Here is a 16,237-nt window from a genome sequence, read left to right as displayed (position 1 = left end):
ATTACCCCTTTATTAAAAAAAAATAGCTTATATTTTTATGTACAATTTTTTAAGTATTTACTTTTTATGGATACAACCGTATTTTAACTAACTTTCAATTAAAAAAAAATAGTAAAATGTCAAAAAAGTTTGTGCCAAATAGACACATATGTACTTTACTTAAGCTACTATTAAAGCATGTCATACTTCCTCAAAAAAAACAAAAAGAAAAAAGAAGAAGCATGTCATAGGATATAATATAATGCATGAGTCAAAAAACAACAACTAGATATTTATGGCCCTAATCATAAACAAACCTAAGAAAAAAAAATTAGTAAAACAAAGGAAGGAATTTGAATCTTAATTCCCCTATTAAAAAAGAACAAACTGTATTACTGAGTTATTCATAAACAAACTAATCACTCTATACTTAATGTATGCACATAACTATATCCTATATTTATCAAGGATTATTCAGAATTCAAATTTTCCCTCCTTATTGTATTAAAATGAATTATAATTTTTTTTAACAGTACATCCTATAATTATCAAGTTCATTTCAAATATATTAATCATTTTTGAACCTAAACATATTTATTCATCAAAACTCAAAAGTGATTCAAAAATTAACTTCAATATATCTAAGGACAAAGTTTGACAATAAATTTGGTTGTAACCTAACACTATAACTCTACTCAATATCTTTTTATTGGATATGAATTTCAACAAATCCACCATTAGATTACATTTTATTCTCATATCATTCATCTTTACAAAATTTCCATAAAATCAAAGATTAATAGCTATACTATCAATCAAATATTTACATTTCAAGTCTTTGTAGATAAAAATTATGCTTAAAATATATATTTATGGATTAAATAGTAAATAATATCCAATTAGTACAAAATTTAATATATGTGTTAGTAAACATAAACAACATAATATAATTCAATAGTTAAATTTTCAAAATATGTGAAAAAATACTACATATTTTGTCCAATATCTAATATTCGTTTTATTCTATTAACCACTTTGAATAGAAAGTTCCAACTTTGATTTAGGAATTTAAATTAATTAAAAAGACAAAAAAAAAAAAAAAAAGAAGAATAAGAAGGATTATCCTAAAATCCCATTGTATTCACAACAACACGTGTTAAAGTAGGATAAACCCCGTGTGAATATCACGTGCTAGGCATGCACCCCTCAGAAAATTAATATATATAAACAAAAAAATTTTAAAACAAAAACAAAAAAAAAATTAAAATAAATAAAAAAATTAACACCCTGTTTGTTTGTCTGTCTCTCCCTAGAGAGAGAGAGAGAGAGAGAGAGAGACTTTCACAGAGAGAGAGAAAGAGGAGAGAGAAACAGAGAGAGAGAGAGAGAGAAACAAAGAGAAGCAGAGAAATGGGTAAGGTAGTAGAGAGGAAGAAGAAGAAGAAGAAAGGTCGACCTTCTCTCTTAGATCTTCAAAAACGCACTCTCAGAGAACAACAACCACAACCACCACAACCACAACACCAGAAGCGTAATTACAACTCTGCCCCTCATTCCGCTCCTAATTACCGAACTACCCCTCCTCCTCATCCTTCTCCTTCTTCCGCCGCCGCTCCCCTCCGCCGATCCACTCGCCGCAACCCTATCCCCGACGAAGACGAAGACGAAGACGAAGAGGAAGAAGAAGAAGAAGAAGACTCGAACTCGAACTCGAACTCGAACTCCGACGATAACGGCAACGGCAACAACGGCAACGAATCCGCCGCCGGGAAGAAAAAGCGCCGCCGGGAGAAGAAGCTCAAGCTGGTTCTCCGGCTGCCTCCTTCGCAGAAGTCCTCGCTCAATTCCGCGTCTTTGAATTCATGCAACTCCGATTCCATCGCCGACGACGACAACAACGCCGCCGCCTCCGATTCCAACAAGAAGCGTAAGATCAATGCGATCCCTCGTGGATCTGACTCTCTCAAGGTATCGAATTTTTGTTCAATTTCGCGCTTTCAAAAGCGCCAATTTTTCCTCTCTCAAGTTTCAATTTTTTTTTTTGTCTGAGAAAAACAAAAAAAAGTTTCAAAATTTTTTTTTTTATATATTTTTGAAAAAATTGCTTTTTTTCTATATGGGTTTTCAATTTCGCGGTTGAAAGCGCGAAAATTCGTTTTCTTTTTTTAAACGTTGACGTTTTTTGAAAACTCCTTGAATTTCGCACCCTTTATAGAGAGTCTTGGACCTTGTATTTTGTGAAAAAAGGGTTTGACTTGGTCCTATATCTTTGCAAATCAAAAATCCAAATTGAATTTCTGGGTGGAGGCAAAATTATTGAATTACTTTTTTGAATTTGTTTTAGGGATTGTTAACCAATTTAACCAGTATTTATTTACTCAACCTTAATAATGATTTGACCGTCAAATCTAAAAAAAAAAGTGTTAATTTGTCTTATCTTTTTTTTTTTAATAATTAGTTTACAGTTTGTAACTGTATTTTCCCTTTTTGGGTGCTTTGAATGTCACCTTAAAACTTTGCTTTTTTTTTTTTTTTTTCATTGCTACTTTGGTTTTTTTTGCTTCACTACCCACAATAGAAAATACTTTCTATTTTCCCTATATGTTTGTTTCTTTGTTTTCATAGCTCATTACTTTGATTCTATTTGCTATTTTTGTTTTTTTCTTTGCTTTGCAGGGTGAGAAGTCTATTTCTGGTACAAACCCCACAAGCACCCACCAAGGTTTGCTTATAATCTGACATCCATTTGGTTAGAAAAGGAAAAAAAAATTTACTTTTTTTTGTTTGTTTGTTGTTTTTTTTTTTTGATGATTAAGTGGATGATTATGTGTAGGGGGTCAGTTGGATTCGGGTCCCTCAACGCCTTTACCAGATAAAAAGCTGCTACTATTCATCCTCGACAGGCTTCAAAAGTGTGTTTTTCAGTTTTCCCAGATTTGCATTTTTTTGATTACTTTGATGTAACTTTTTGGTTTACAGTTTGCTGAGGTGTGTTTTTTTTTTTTTTTTTGAAATTTGATATCAGGAAGGACACTTATGGTGTATTTTCCGAGCCCGTGGACCCAAGTGAGGTTAGTTCTGTTCTTGAGGGTGACAAAAAATGCTGATGCATTAAGTTCTAGGACTTGTATTGTATGCTTTTATTTATGTTACTATTCTGAGATTTATGTATTTATGCAGCTTCCTGACTATCATGAGGTAATTGAGCACCCAATGGATTTTGGAACTGTGAGGAAGAAAGTTTCTGGTGGAGCTTATGCCACTTTGGAACAGTTTGAGGTTGGTTTGAGCTCTTATGGTTTTATCTTAGTTAAAATTCTCTTCTAATTTTAGTTTACTAAGTTGCTAATTTATTGTAAATGTTCCAATTGGCATTTGGTTCTCTAAAGACGTGAGATTACTTTTGTCTTCACTCTTCCTTTAACTCCAGACTGAATGGATTGAGTAAAAAATTTGGAATTCAAATTGTTTGTGTTGGCCATGTTTTGTCTTAAGTGTCTTATTGTCTGGAATGGCTACTGCCGGGTTGGCCTGCCATGCATTACAACTGATTTAATTTATCTTTTAAGGATCTACTGTTGTCGGGATTGAACTTTGGAATATACTAAGTGTCTTTGATTCATTCCTTTTAAAATGCCTTGTTGTATATTTATAAGTTTAATGATCTTGTCGTCAGCTGTTGTGTTTTGTAGCTTCTGTAGAAGGAAGTATCTGTCTCATTTTTTTCTTTGTAGCAATGGTGTAAATGTTTGCACTATATTCATTTAGATATATATCCAAGCCGTGGTTTAATAATTGAATCATGATCCTGTCCAGATTAGCATTTAGTAATCTATCATGTGTCCCATGCTTTGTAGCTTAACAAGCTGAATTCAAGTCAACGAGTTCAAGTATGTAAAATTTGGTTTTCATACTAACCAATGTTACTCTTTTGATAAGTACTAATCAATGTTACTCTGAGTGAGCTTTACCTCTTAAAGATCTGTGAATCATAATTTTTCCTTGTTTCTACTACTCACTAGGAACTGTTTCGGTTTTAGAACAAAGACACCTCTAGACCTTAAGTCTGTTGGTAAACGATTTTGGTGGGCTTGGACCTAGGTTAAATCTTACCAATTAAAGAATGAAAATGAAAGGTTTTAGAATTAATATTGCTCAGTATACAGAGTCTAACTAAAATTTCCAACATGCACAGCATACTACTCAACTTGTTTACATAGTTTTTGGCTGTTGGAGAATCCCAAAACAAGCTGTTTATATAATTCTTGTCCATTTGCAGTTTGGTTGTCAATCTGCTCATAGGATGTAGAAGCTGATGTGCAAGTATTTTCTTGCAGTCTTTGCATTAGATTGTAGCATGTCATGGGAGATTGGATGTGTGTGAAGGAGCTTCACAGTGTCACATTAGTGTTTCATTCAAATCACAAGAGACATCAGGATTAATGTGATGCTTGACATAATTGATGTGTTGTGGGAAGAATAAATGGGAGGACAATCACATTGCAAAAGTTAGGCTGCACCATGTGTCAGTTAATGCATTTTAGTTTATAGACCTTTCATATGCAGCATATATTACAGTCTTCCTCTTTTGCATGTATAAGGGAATCTACAATTACGAGAGCAATGTGCTAAGCATGTCAGATGTATGCTATGCATACATAATGTGAATGATTAGCAGTAGTCTTTGTCTATTCTTCTTTTAGCATCATTGCTTTCTATCTTGTATGGCTGACATACCTGAGAGAGAGAGAGAGAGAGAGAGAGAGAGAGAGAGCGAGTCTCTTTCAGATGTTTCTGTTGGTTCAGCTGAAACAGTTAAAAATATTTTTTAAAGTACTCTTAGGCAAGATGTACTAGTAAACTTCTGCTATATATATTATGGCTTTTTTATATATTGTTTTGGCATTAATGTGCTGCTAAGACTTATCTCCATATATAATTGCTTGGTGGAAATCATAATATGTTACAGATTTATATTTTATTAATTCTGGAAAGTCTTTCGATAATGCCCCTAGAATTATAGGCCAATGGCTTAGTGGAATGATGCTCTGGAAGTCATTCTTCATGCATATTTTGCAAGAATACTTGAACTAAAGTTCCTGAATATTAACTTGATGTTCTTGTTGTGCAGAAAGATGTATTCTTAATCTGTTCGAATGCAATGCAGTATAATGCACCTGATACCATATATTTTCGACAGGTATGTTTTGTTTTAAGCTTCTATCTTGCCATTGTTAGGCCATCCTTTTGTTTTTGTCTGTAACATTCATTTTGTTTTCAGGCACGATCCATACATGAGCTGGCAAAAAAGAACTTTGAAAATTTGAGGCAAGATAGTGCTGATGATGAACCAGAGCCCAAAATAGTGAGAAGAGGCAGACCACCAACCAAGAATTTAAAAAAATCACTGGGCAGGCCTTCCTTGGAGTGTGCTGGCTCAGAGTTTTCCACTGATGCCACTCTTGCTACTGGGGGAGAAAACAACTGGTCCAATGATCTGAGAAAAGGAGCTCATCTTTCAGACAAATCTGCTTTGGCAGATTCATCTGGACGATTCCATGGTTCTCGCAATAATGATGTTTATACTAATTGGATGGCCGATAACAAATCTGAGAGGAATGATGAATTTCCAGGTTTGAAATTTGGGCATTGGCTTGCTTTTGGTTGACCATTCACTTCAATTCTCCTGCTTTGATGCATAAATCCACTTTTAGTGGAGGCTTGAGGCTTTTTTACTTACGTTACAGGTTCCATGATGAAGGGTTATCAAATAAAGAATGGGAAGAAACCATTTGTACTTGATGAGACCAGACGGAATACATATAGGCAATCCCATCCATCAGCTAGTGGACGAGAGCCATCTGTGTTAGCTACTTTTGATATAGAGAGGAAGCAGCTAATGGCTGTATGTTTCACATTAATGTTGAGTTTTCTTTTTAATTCTTTAAGATGAAATTGATGCTACTCAGCCATGCATGAAATCCCTGTCGATTGATGGGAGAGCTTAAAAAAAAAAAAAAAATCTAGAATGAACCAAGGCCAAATGATTGAGTTACAAAAACTTACAAAACAATCACCAATAAAAAAAGATAATTGGATTTAACTGGTGTCACCCTTCAACTATGTTTGGGTCCTGTCCTCTAATATTTCGCTTTCAGGAATCATTACATAATCAGTATAAAACTCCTCAGAAGTTTTGCAGTCTGTGTTTGGTTGACAAATTATTTGGTTCTCTTATCTGACTCTGGATTTTGTTGGTTAGTTGACTTGGCTTTTATATGAATCAGGTAGGGCTTCATTCAGAGCAGGGGTATGCAAGAAGTCTGGCTCGTTTTGCAGCAAATCTTGGACCCATCGCTTGGAAAGTTGCTTCTAAAAGGATAGAAAGGTCTTTGCCTGCTGGCATTAAGTTTGGCCCTGGATGGGTTGGAGAAAATGATGTCATACCACAGAGGCCACTGCTACTCCCTTCATCGTTACCAGGGCAGCTATCACCATTGCAGCCATTTCCTGTTATCAAAAGTTCATCCTCTACTGTGACACCTTGTGCTGTTGAATCGAAGGGAGATGATTTGTCAGAGATGATGCCTGAAGGGAATAATTCATCCGAGAAACATGTACCTTCTGCTCACTCAGCTTTGGATGAACATCCAAGCAAGCACCTCCCTCCGTCTGCCACCACCTCATCATCCCCATTTGCCGCAAATAAATCTCCTGAACCTCTGACTGGAAAAGCAGAAGTTGCTCAAGGAATAAATTCTAACGCTGGGATTAACATATTGAATAGCAGTACAGGTGCAATCAGGCCAAGGCCGTCCTTTCCAACTCACCAAAGCCCTGTAATTCACCCCGGCATGAATGGATTTAGTGGCTCATATGGGTTTAACATTGCTGCTCACATGGGGAAACTAATTGGAGCAGCCAGGCCTCCTGGTTTTAACTTACAGTCGTCGCAGGTGCTTGACACAGTCTCTAGGACTAATACTAACTTCATCCATCCGGGGACTGCAAACAGCCTTAACTCAGAAGACCCTTCAACAAATTCTGGCAGCTCATTGCCAAACTCTGGGAGTGAGGCATTGACTCCCCCAATAAGGGGGCTTCATCCGCGGCCAACTTGGCAAGGGTTGTCACCACAACAGAAAACTGAAGCTAGATTGACACCGCAACAGAAACCAGATTTGGTTCCACCTGACCTGAATGTCATATTTCAGTCTCCAGGATCCCCTAGTTCTAGCCGGGTTGATTCGGCACAGCCAGATTTAGCATTGCAGCTATGAGAATAATTCAATTTTTTTTCATCTCTTTTAACCATAGAAAGGTGGGTTTATGATTTGTTGCTCCTAGTTATGAGACCAACAGGGGGTTTCTAAATGTGGGGCCGATTAGAGCCGCACCTAATTGTATTGTAGAAGAGTGTAGGTTGTTCCTGTACAGATTAATGTATTCTAATTCTTAGGCCCACAAGGAAAAAAAAAGGTTTCATTTGTAACATTGGAAACCATTATTTAGCAAGAATTTGTTAGATAATGTAAGATGTTTATTTTATATTATAATCCTCTGTTAATTATAACAAATAGAAGTTGCTTGAGATTTGATAATTTGTAGACTGCAACGTTGCATGCATGACGATGAGACAAATATGAATGTTTCACTGGTGACCTTTCAATATTTGATCCTACATAATACCAAGTCCACTAAAAAGCTTTCCCACTTTAAAAGCAAAGAGTTAAATGATTCGGGACCTTGGTACTTCTACTTTTGTTGCATACCTGCATGTGCTTTTAGAACTTGAAAACTGCATATAATGTCTTCCTAATTCCCTCTCCTCATTTTTTCCCCCTATAATACATATAAGGTGATCTAATTATTATTATCATTCTATAATTGAGTGTTCTTGAACAAATGGACTTTGTTTCATGAAATATGATTTTCAACATATATGATTGCTTATTTGTTGAAAGTGTTCTAGACAGAAGGGAAGGAAAAGTATTCTTTTGGGTGAGGGCCTTGCCAAAATAAACTCAAAAAACCCAATTAACTGACTCTTTTTGGACTCGCTAAATGCATTTTTCCCCAAAAAAAAAAAAGAAAAAGACCTCAGCTATGCCAAGAAATGCTTCACATGACTATAGGTGACCGGCTCTTTCTAGGATCTGCAATCAATAGAATTTTGAAAACTACTAGTCTGTCTTATGGGGGTGGAACATTACCAGTCGCACAGTGGGGATTGAGATAAAGCTATTCATGAAAAGCATGGATTAATTATTACGGGCCTGAGTTTCGATGTTATGAGTACTTGACCTTTCAATGTTAAGAGTACTTGACCTATGACTGCCCCAATAGACAACTAAAAAAAAAAAAAAAAGCTGCACTAAAAAATTCGGTATCTTGATTTTGATATGGTCAATGCCTACATAAATGGGATTGAGAAGTGTGTTTCTTAATGACCAAAAACCCCAGAAGTGGTTCAATGGATTCAATGGAATACAAGCTGTATTGAGGCTTCCTGGACCCTATTCACCAACTACCTGATAATCCAGCATGCTGGTAATTTAGTCATTTTAATAGAATTGTTTATAGAGTGGGGCCCAGCCTAATCAAGATTAGAAGTTCATATTATTTTCTCCCTATTTTTCTGAAACTGAAAGGCTAACAATTCAGACCAAAAAAAGAGAAATTATGAAAGATAATATTCAGTCAAAGAAAGAAGCTGTAGTGCCATGACTTTGACTTTTCTCTAATGGTGTATGTGGAAAGCTATAATTCGAGGATTCACAACTGAAATAAAAATTGTCCGAGTGAGTTTATTTTTATTTTTTTATTATTTTAAAAATAATTTGGATAAAAATATAGTAAAAAAATATTAAGCTGTACATAAGTAGAAAAGTTGAATAAACTATGTTAGAGTCCTAAGTGCGAGCAACAAGGTAATTCCAAAGCCGTCAAGACTCTGTAATTCTTTTCTATTTGACCATCATTATTTTTTATGTAATTATTGTGGGCACATTCTGGTAAATCAGATGGAATCTGTGCCTAGTTTATATTTTTTGTTTGGTTTTTTTTTAAATGAAATTCATTTAGAAGAAGAAAAAGAAAAACACCAAGACTCTTTTACTGCACAGAAAAGTAAAACATGATGTTTCAAAAAAGAATATCCAAATTAGGTAAATTACCAAAATCAACCAAGAAATGAGGAGACTAGAAATAACTACTAAGCTCCTTTAAAGAGTAACAAAAAAGTTAATTAAACAAGAAAAGAAAAAAGAAAAAAGAGGTAATACGTAGTAGAGCAACCACATCAGCTCTTGCAAAGTATAAAAAAAAAAAAAACTTATTTTACACATTTTAATTAAAAAAACACCCACATCAGTGCACATCAATAGGTGTAAAATTGTGCATAAATACATAAGTGCTACAGTAACCGTGCATTGCATATATACACCGTTACTGTAACTCTTATATACAATATTTTAGTATTATTTCTCTCTCCTCACACTCTCTCTTCCCCTAGTCTCTCTCTCTTCAACTCATAAAAATATTATTTATATAAAATATAGTGTATAATAGATGGATTGATGTGGATATTTTGTAAAAAATTAAAAATAATGGTGTAAAATAAAAAAAGTAGATTTTTTTTGTGTAAAATAAACAGAATCATTTAGAAGAGCTGATGCAGTTGCTCTAAGTCTTATCCTATTAGCGCTCTGCTAAAATGACTAACTAAAAACACCTATACAGCAAAGTTGTTATAAAAAAACTTATTAAAAAAAAAAAAAAAAAAAGGTTAAATTCAGTGCTTTACTCAACCTCATCATTATCTTCTCAATCTCAAATAGCTTTTTTTGAACTGAAACAGTACTAGTTATCACCTTGTATGAATATGATGCAGAAAAACTCGTAAAGTAACCTCGAATGAGTCAAAATAACTTTGTTTGAAATGAAACAGTGCTAGCTGTCAGTATGTCACCTTGTATAATGCAGAAAATTTAGTAAACTCAAGTGAGTCAAATTGAAATAGCTCAATAAAATAAAAGTTTGTGATTAGTTCATAATAAAAATGTAATAAATTTATATACACTATATATTTCATATTTCGTAGTTATTAGGGAAACAATTTTTGATTGTGATTGGTGTATAATAAAAATAATTATAAATAATGATTCTATGTGAAAGTGATGTAATATTAATCACAATCATTGATAATGTATTGTAAAAAAGATTACATATTATGAGAAATTTGAAGATTATAATATGAGTGAAATAAGTCAATAAATACAATAAATTTTACAATTATTTTTCCATAATAGTTACGTAGCAAGTTATAATTAATGCATAATAATGTGAATGCTTTAATGGGAATGCTCCAACCTTGTAAATGATGATCTTATGTAGGATTGATGTAAAACTAATTACACTGCACCTTATAGATGTCAGTGAAATGCGTCATGTCTGATGTAATGTGAGAAATTTTTAAGGTAATTCCCACACTGTAACTAGCTTGGTTTGAACTTTGAAGTGAAACAGTAAAAGCTGTCAACCTATGTATGAGGCAGAAAAATAATTTTACAATTATTTTTCCATAATGGTTAACGTAGCAACTTATAATTAGTGCAGAATAATGTGAATGCTCCAACCTTGTAAATGATGCCAATCAAAAAAAAAAAATTTAAATAAATAAAAACCTTGTAAATGATGATCTTATGTAGGATTGATTTAAAAGTAATTACACTGCACCTTATAGATGTTGGGGAAATGCGTCATGTCTGAGGTAATGTGAGAAAATTTTAAAGTAATTCCCACCGTAACTAGCTTGGTTTGAACTTTGAAGTGAAACAGTAAAAGCTGTCAATCTATGTATGATTGACGCAGAAAAACTTGTGCCTAGAAAATGACGAAGTTTCCTTTCCAACTATGTATTTTTTTTGTTTGTACTTTGTGCCCTCCTATGGCCATAAACACACTGTTGAATTTTAAGAAAAAAGAGAAAAGAAAAAAGGGAATTGCATTGAATTTCTTCTCTCTGACTTGACCAAGCCCTGTGAGCACGGCAATTGACTTGGAATAACGTTGTCAAAAGTCTGCAACAACGCGCGAAGCTTTAAAAGGTTATAAAAAACCCATTTCCTTTTCTTAGTAGACTCAGTCATCACGCAATTAGTGTCTCCCTGTAATATATTTATATTTTTTCCAAGTTGAATGCTACAGTTTATTGCTTATTCTGGTTTGAATAAACATAGACACACGGTCATATACACAACCCCAGAAAGTTAAGAGTCAGAGCCCAGAGGTTTAGACTTGTTAATAGGTAGATAGTGCAAGGAGAAAGGGAAGTTTCAAGCAAAAATAAATTAAAACCCATCTCAAGTTGTTGAAGGATATATAAAAAAAGATTGTCAAAATCACAGGAGTTGAATCTTGAAATAGCTCTGAATCATCAGCAATATCATAACAAAGACTACCCCAAATTTTGTGGCTCTAGCAGGAAGAGAATAGGAAGTTTCAGATGGGGAATTGTTGGGGTTCCAAAGCTAAAAACCCAACTCCAAGCACTACTGGTCGTCTCAGTTCAGGTACCCAATATAAAAAGTTGTGATTTTGAGTTGTATATATTCACCAAATTCTTCAATTTCTTATGTGGGTTTTGTTGTTTTTCTTTCATGTTTCATAATTTCTCTTTTTTGGTCATAAAGTTGGTTTTAAAAAAAAAAAAAAGTTATTTATTTATTAATATTATTGACTTTGTAATCAGTGACAAAATTCTCTGTTATGGATTTTCACAATTGTTTTTAGGACTATTTTGATCTGTCATTACAACAAGAACACCTTGATTGTCTTCAATTTTGTCATGTGGGTTTTTAGTATTTTTAATGTTTGTTTAATTACAACTTCCTCAATCTACATGATAAGTTGATTTGGATGTAAGCTACTGTATGATCAACACCAAATTAAATCCCCAGTTTGTAACATTGAATTTTGTCATTTGGGTAATTCTAACAGGGACAGGGACAGGGACATCTCAGACAATCAGCAACACAATTTCTTCTAAGGGTAGTAACATCTCTGCAATAAGCCAATTCTCAGCTGCTAGTGGGGATGAGGCTTATCCAAATGGTCAGATCTTGCCCACCGCAAACTTGAGGATCTTCAGTTTTACAGAATTAAAGGTTGCAACCAAGAATTTTAGACCTGATACAGTACTTGGTGAAGGAGGATTTGGGCAGGTCTTTAAGGGTTGGCTCGAGGATAAGGGGCAATCCAAGAGTGGAAATGGGACGGTAATTGCTGTCAAAAAATTGAACTCCGAGAGCTTGCAAGGATTTCAGGAGTGGCAGGTAATTCTACCCAACTTGCTAGGGAAGAATATATAGTTGTGAAGTTCATGTGTTTTGAATTCCTTTAGTCCTTTCAGTTGCACTTTTACTGTGCTTCTTGTGAATCCATTTAGGCCTCTCAGTTGCACTTTTACTGTGCTTGTTGTTGCTATATTCATCATTGCTTGTTTCTTTCTAATGTACCCTTCTCCACTTCTAGAAAATGATCATGCAAAAGGTAATTGGACAGGAAAGGTAGTTGCAAATAGTATAAAGTATAAACCACTTTCAATTGTAGTAATGTAAGATCTTATTCACGACTTCTCTTTCTTGTTTGGGTTAATTGCAGCTATCCACCCAAAACTATAAGCTCATTGCAATGTTTATCATCATTTTTTATTTTTCTTGCAGTCAACACCCTGATTCGAGATCAATTTGTAATGTTTACAATGCTATTTAAATTTAGTATCAAACTTAACAAATTAGTGGGCTGATTAGGTGGTGGGATGCTCTAATGTGTTAGTTTTCATTAACTTGCAATGTCCACCCTAACCAACTCACTAATTTGTTAGATTTTTAACACTTATTTGGATGGTTGGGTAAACATTGCTAATTAATTTCAAATTAGCACATTGATTTCAAAGATTCGAGATTTAGAGTGGACATTGCAAACAATCCCATATTTTATGATGACAACTATAATGAACCCTTTGATATATTATATCCAAAAAAAAAAACATTTAGATATGTTATTTTGCTGTGTCTTAAATAATGTAAACAATTGCAGAGAAAAAAAAGAGAGAGGAAACAATGTATTCAGTTGTGATTTGGTTTACTTTGGCTGAACCGTGGCTTCCTCATTGCTACTAAGTCTGGGGTACACAGTACTATTCTGGTTTAGAATGATTAGTGCAGATGGTGCCTAACATAACTAGTTTAAGTGGAGAAGGCTTTATAGACAATTAATTACCTGATGTTCTGAATGCTTGTTCTGTATTAAATTAAGCCAGAGTTCTTGTTTTTCTAAACCACATCAGAGTCCCCCCCCCCTGGCCCCCAACACACACACACACACACGCATTATTTGGAGTTTGGTTAGATGTTTCACTAATTTGCTTTTTAACATTACATTCAAACCATTTTAAATATGTATGCTTATCTCAGTGCTAATTTATTGGTGCAGTCAGAGGTGAATTTCTTAGGAAGGCTCTCTCACCCTAACCTAGTCAAGCTGTTAGGCTACTGCTGGGAGGACAGAGAGTTACTCCTCATTTATGAATTCATGCAAAAAGGCAGCCTAGAAAACCATCTGTTTGGAAGTAAGAGCTTAAAACATAACTGATTTCTATTAATGTCCGTATGTGCAGGGAATGTGATTCAAATATAAAAGTTCATTTGGTTCACCATACATATCTTTTATTTATGCAGGGGGGTCAGCTGTTCAGCCACTTCCATGGGATATACGGCTTAAGATTGCAATTGGAGCAGCTCGGGGCCTGGCATTTTTGCACACATCTGATAAGCAAGTTATTTATAGAGATTTTAAGGCCTCCAATATACTGCTGGATGGGGTAAATTTCTATTGAAAAGTGAATAACTATCAAACTACAAGAGATACACCAAGGAATGATATATTGCTACTGTCCCTGGCCTATTGATTATTATATCATCTTTTCATATTGTTCACATTTCCAACCTTTATGTGCACTCATTTTTCCCTTTGTGAACCCACCTCTCACAATTGATCCACCACGTCATGGAATTAAGAAGTTTAAAAATTCCTTGGTCACAAAAAGAATGTCTCACAAATAAATTTTGAACTTGTCTGACTTCTGGTTTTATTGCAGTCCTATACTGCCAAGATATCAGACTTTGGCTTGGCGAAGTTGGGTCCATCAGCTAGTCAATCACATGTGACAACACGAGTAATGGGCACATATGGTTATGCTGCTCCGGAGTATGTTGCCACAGGTATTATTTCTACCAAAACTTTTGGACTTTTGGTGCTCTTAAGGTCAAATGAGGGTGAGGCTTAAGCTTGACCTAAATTTTGGCAAACTTCAGCTACTTAACCCTGAATGTTTTAAAAGTTGTGCCATGACAATATGTTATGCTGATTATGCAGGGCATCTGTATGTCAAGAGCGACGTGTATGGTTTTGGTGTTGTTTTAGTTGAGATACTAACAGGTTTACGGGCACTTGATACAAATCGTCCAAGTGGGAAACATAATCTGGTGGATTGGGTCAAACCATATCTATCAGAAAGAAGAAAGTTGAAACAAATCATGGACTCCCGGTTGGAGGGAAAATATCCATCCAAGGCTGTATTCCATATATCTCAGCTTGCTCTAAAGTGTCTTGCAGCTGAACCTAAGCACCGACCATCAATGAAGGAAGTTTTAGAGAAATTGGAACGTTTTGAAGCTGCCAATGAAAGACCAAGGGAGCCTAGAAATCATGCTAGTCATCCTATGGTTCATCGACAAGGCCAGCAGCCATTGCACCATCGTTCTCCACTTCATCCAAGACTGGATGGAAATCCAGCCTACCAAAATTCCTCCCGAGTAAGGTGACTTTGATAAATCTGCTATGTACAAGCATAATTCTTCACTTGTATGCTGATTGTTACTCATGAAAAACAACAATTACCACTTTATTTTTTAATTTTAATTAATGTGATCTTTTGTAAGTTACAATGAGTGTTATTATTTTACTGGTGACTTGTATTTACTGAATGAGTATTTAGCAGTGGGACTGTAATTATCTAGAAGGTCTGGTGAGTTGTGCTTAAGGATGTGTTACAAAGTTATTGGTTTTGTTCCCGAAGCCTGCATATTATATATTGGGATCCATTAGTTTGAATATCAAGAATTCTTTCTTCTCAAGCTTCTCATTCTAGTGAGTTTTTACATTTTCTAGCTTGTAATTATTAAAGTAGTGAAGAAAAGAAACTTGATTAGCATCATCTTATCAGTAGTGTGAAAAATATACTTGTATGGTTATACAATCTTTTTATACAACCACGTGGAGGATTGAAGGAGCTGTGTTGTGCTTGTGGACCCTTTTGGTTCTGGTGATGATTCATTTTTGTCAAAGAGACATCAAGATCTCATTCTTTCTGAGTGCATGCCATGCATCTGAATTTTGAGTTGATAAATTAGTAAAACCCATCTGATCTCACTGCTCCTATTTTTAAATTGAAGAGCATCATAGAGTAGTCTTATTTAATGGCTTCTTATATTGGATAGAGGTGTGTTTCTTATATGATATCAGCAATAGAACGGGCTAAACAATTCAAATAACCCAATACATGGAATGCAGGCATAGCCTTGAAATTGAGATTGCATTTGGATTTGAGGATTTTTTTTTTTTTTTTTTAAATTGCTACTATAATTCAACAGCACATAAAATATTTGAGTTTAAGATTTTATTTTATTTTATTTTATTTTTCAATCAAAAGAACTTGTGATATTATGGATTTAAAATGCCATTATACACCTACATATTTTAAATTAGTATATTTATATGATATCTAAAGCTTAAGTGTGTCACTTATTGTTGCAACACTCTTGTTAAGCCACATTTGTGTAGCATTTAGGTATATTTTAGTCCACTTTAGTCCATTCTGTCCAGTTTAGTCTCTTTGGTTTTTCTCCATTATATAAAACAATATTATAATTATATAATTTAAATCTTTTTATTAAATTACGTTTTTCATATATATATACACATTACTATATTGTTATTGAATACAAAATACATTATATGTTCTATTACATAAAACTTATAAAAATAGAAATTATTTTTAACTAACACATGCACTATTTAATTTACAATCTTATATTATATTTTTATATAAAATAATTTTATTACATTTTTTCACACGCATCACATGGGTTTGCGACTAGTATTTACTATATAAAGCTTGTATCCATCCAAAAAG

At 34.2% G+C, this 16,237-nt stretch overlaps 2 protein-coding genes across 2 annotated transcripts; both read left to right on the top strand.

Annotated features, from left to right (window-relative positions):
- Positions 1-1,297: 1,297 nt before the first annotated feature.
- On the top strand, positions 1,298-7,570 carry LOC126706738 (uncharacterized). Its single transcript, XM_050406272.1, has 9 exons — positions 1,298-1,947; positions 2,656-2,701; positions 2,813-2,891; positions 3,005-3,050; positions 3,160-3,258; positions 5,111-5,179; positions 5,261-5,612; positions 5,727-5,884; positions 6,267-7,570. Exons 1-9 carry the CDS (start codon positions 1,390-1,392, stop codon positions 7,257-7,259), a joined length of 2,400 nt encoding a protein of 799 aa, XP_050262229.1. The 5' UTR covers positions 1,298-1,389; the 3' UTR covers positions 7,260-7,570.
- A 3,482-nt stretch (positions 7,571-11,052) lies between these two features.
- Positions 11,053-15,179, top strand: LOC126706739 (probable serine/threonine-protein kinase PIX13). The gene is made up of 6 exons (XM_050406273.1): positions 11,053-11,552; positions 11,980-12,314; positions 13,477-13,612; positions 13,722-13,864; positions 14,141-14,264; positions 14,419-15,179. Exons 1-6 carry the CDS (start codon positions 11,486-11,488, stop codon positions 14,865-14,867), a joined length of 1,254 nt encoding a protein of 417 aa, XP_050262230.1. The 5' UTR covers positions 11,053-11,485; the 3' UTR covers positions 14,868-15,179.
- Positions 15,180-16,237: the final 1,058 nt, after the last annotated feature.

The sequence above is a fragment of the Quercus robur genome, chromosome 11, assembly GCF_932294415.1.
Source record: "Quercus robur chromosome 11, dhQueRobu3.1, whole genome shotgun sequence".
NCBI classification, from domain to species: Eukaryota; Viridiplantae; Streptophyta; class Magnoliopsida; order Fagales; family Fagaceae; genus Quercus; species Quercus robur.
Note: the sequence above shows the minus strand (reverse complement) of the source record. Positions and strands in the feature narration are given on the sequence as shown.